Consider the following 2,299-nt stretch of genomic DNA (forward strand, 5'->3'; position numbering starts at 1 on the left):
GCAGTGGTGCGATCTCGGCTCACTGCAAGCTCCACCTCCTGGGTTCACGCCATTCTCCTGCCTCAGCCTCCCGAGTAGCTGGGACTACAGGTGCCTGCCACCATGCCCGGCTAGTTTTTTTTGTTGTTGTTTTTTGTATTTTTAGTAGAGATAGGATTTCACCATGTTAGCCAGGATGGTCTCGATCTCCTGACCTCGTGATCTGCCCGCCTCGGCCTCCCAAAGTGCTGAGATTACAGAGGTGAGCCACCACACCCAGTCACCTTATGCCTCTTCTTTGTAGTACTTAAGAATTGTACTTAAGAATTGTAATATTCCTATTGCATAAAACTAGTTTATCCAATAGTTATCTGATAAAACAATGATCATTGTCTACCCTTATTTAAATTTTTTATTTAACCGTATTCCAAAGAACAATAAAGCGGTTATTGCACCTGACCTGTTTCTCATCAGTTTGATGCTCTTCTTCAGGCTTTAAGGAATCTGGTGAACTGGAGTTAGAATTACTGCATGTTGAGGCAAATGAATCTGGCGAGGAGTTGTTTGTTGCTCTCCAGAGGGTAGATGCAGATGTAGACATGGTTCCTCCACCCTTAAGCAGAGCCTCAGCCATACCAACCAATTCTTCAAACTGGGTGACTGCTTGTGGTAACACTAAAATGGCAAGAAAAAGTACACTTTACAAATACCATTGGTAAAAGGTGCATATGTACATTTTTCTTGTTGAGTGTATGTGCATAGAAATATGCAGAACACACTGTTAACATTTGCTGTCTTTGGAAAATAAACATGGCAGGAAAGGTGTTTGGAACATATTTACTTTTATTATTAAATAATTTAGTAATTGCTTAATAATAATAAAGCAATGAAAAAACATTTGGTTTTTGCAGTTAAATGAATGTGCATTACTTTGTAACTAAAAATAATGTTTTAAAAGTTGATTCTTTTTTTTCTAGTTGTTGGGGTTTTATTTGAAGATGTTGAGTTGAATCTCTTGTTTGGAGCTATTACTGATTCTATTATCAATAACCTTCTAGAAGCTTACATTAGGCCTGTTTATGTGCCAAGATAAAACCAGCCATTTCTCACAGATGAAAATAAATTTTCTATGACCATGTATGGTTTACAAGGGAGTCAAATTTCATCAAATTATTAAAAATGTACTGTTACAATTCAAACTTGTGATATATTAAAGATGAATTTTGGTAATCAATGGAATATTTTCTTTGTTCCTTTTTTTAAAATGGAAACTTACACATTCAAAGTTTTCATGCTTCCATGTAAAATGGTCTTCTCTGTTGTTATATCTAGTTTGTTTCCTAAGGACAAATAACATGTTGTTGGAGTTGGAAGAGATCTTGAACCTTGTCTAATTCAGTTCCTCACTACATGGTTGAGGGAACAGCCTGCTGGAGAGGTGAAAAAACTCTGAAACTTTTTTTACACTTTTCTTAAGCATATTATTGAGCTACAATTTTAGAATAATTAATGATGTGCAAATCAGTATATATGGGTATATGGTACTATACTAAAGGAAAATCTAATAAAGAAGAAAATATTATTTTCTGTTCTTTCAAAAACATTTATTAGCATCTCTCATGTGCCAGACACTTATTCCATCAGTAATTACTTATTGAGCATTTAATAATATTAAACATTTATCTAGTTTTTTTTTCTCTGTGCCAGGCACTATTCTGAGATCTTAACTGATGTTCTTTCATCCAATACTCATTGCAACTCTCTGAGATAGGTATTATCTTTACCTCTCATTTCCAGATGAAGTCAGTTAGGCAACAAGAAGCTAAGTAATTCATTCAGAGTCACACACAGTCAATGAAGAGAAGAGCCAAGATTCAAATTCAGACTGGCTGCCTCCCAAGTCCATGTTATGCAGATTCTCCCGTATTTGCCAACCACTATGCTAGGTGTGAGGGATAAAACTGGGAGCAAAACCAGATGTGATCCATGTCCTTTTGGAGCTTACAGTCTGAGGGGTGAAGGGGAGACTTATTTACAAACCAGCCTGTGTAGCAAGAATTTTGCCCTGCTCAGAGAACGATCTAGCCTTTGTCCGAGTTCCTGGGAAGTAACTGTTAAATCCTTGGAATTTCCTGACTGACAGGAGTGTCTTCACCACTCATCATGAGCTCCTGGGACCATGCCTGATAGTTTATGCTAATAAGCTGACTCATGGTGGGGCCAAGTCACATGCAATAGCCTTAGGGTGGCAGTTGGCCACAGCCTGAAATCCAGAAAGACCAACCATATGATTTAGAGAGTGAGTTCAACCACATGGGCA

At 37.6% G+C, this 2,299-nt stretch overlaps 1 protein-coding gene across 1 annotated transcript in view; it reads right to left on the reverse strand.

Moving 5' to 3' along the window:
• BEND6 (BEN domain containing 6) overlaps nt 1-1,347 on the reverse strand; it is an 8,187-nt gene extending 6,840 nt beyond the window's left edge. The window contains exons 1-2 of the mRNA XM_017868183.1: nt 1,256-1,347; nt 435-654 (exon numbers count right to left, since the gene is read on the reverse strand). Of these exons, the coding sequence (XP_017723672.1) occupies nt 435-654; nt 1,256-1,259 (224 nt within the window). The 5' untranslated portion in view covers nt 1,260-1,347. The remainder of the gene's footprint in view (nt 1-434; nt 655-1,255) is intronic.
• Nucleotides 1,348-2,299: the final 952 nt, after the last annotated feature.

This window comes from Rhinopithecus bieti, unplaced genomic scaffold, assembly GCF_001698545.2.
Source record: "Rhinopithecus bieti isolate Rb0 unplaced genomic scaffold, ASM169854v2 scaffold_841, whole genome shotgun sequence".
Taxonomy (NCBI): domain Eukaryota; kingdom Metazoa; phylum Chordata; class Mammalia; order Primates; family Cercopithecidae; genus Rhinopithecus; species Rhinopithecus bieti.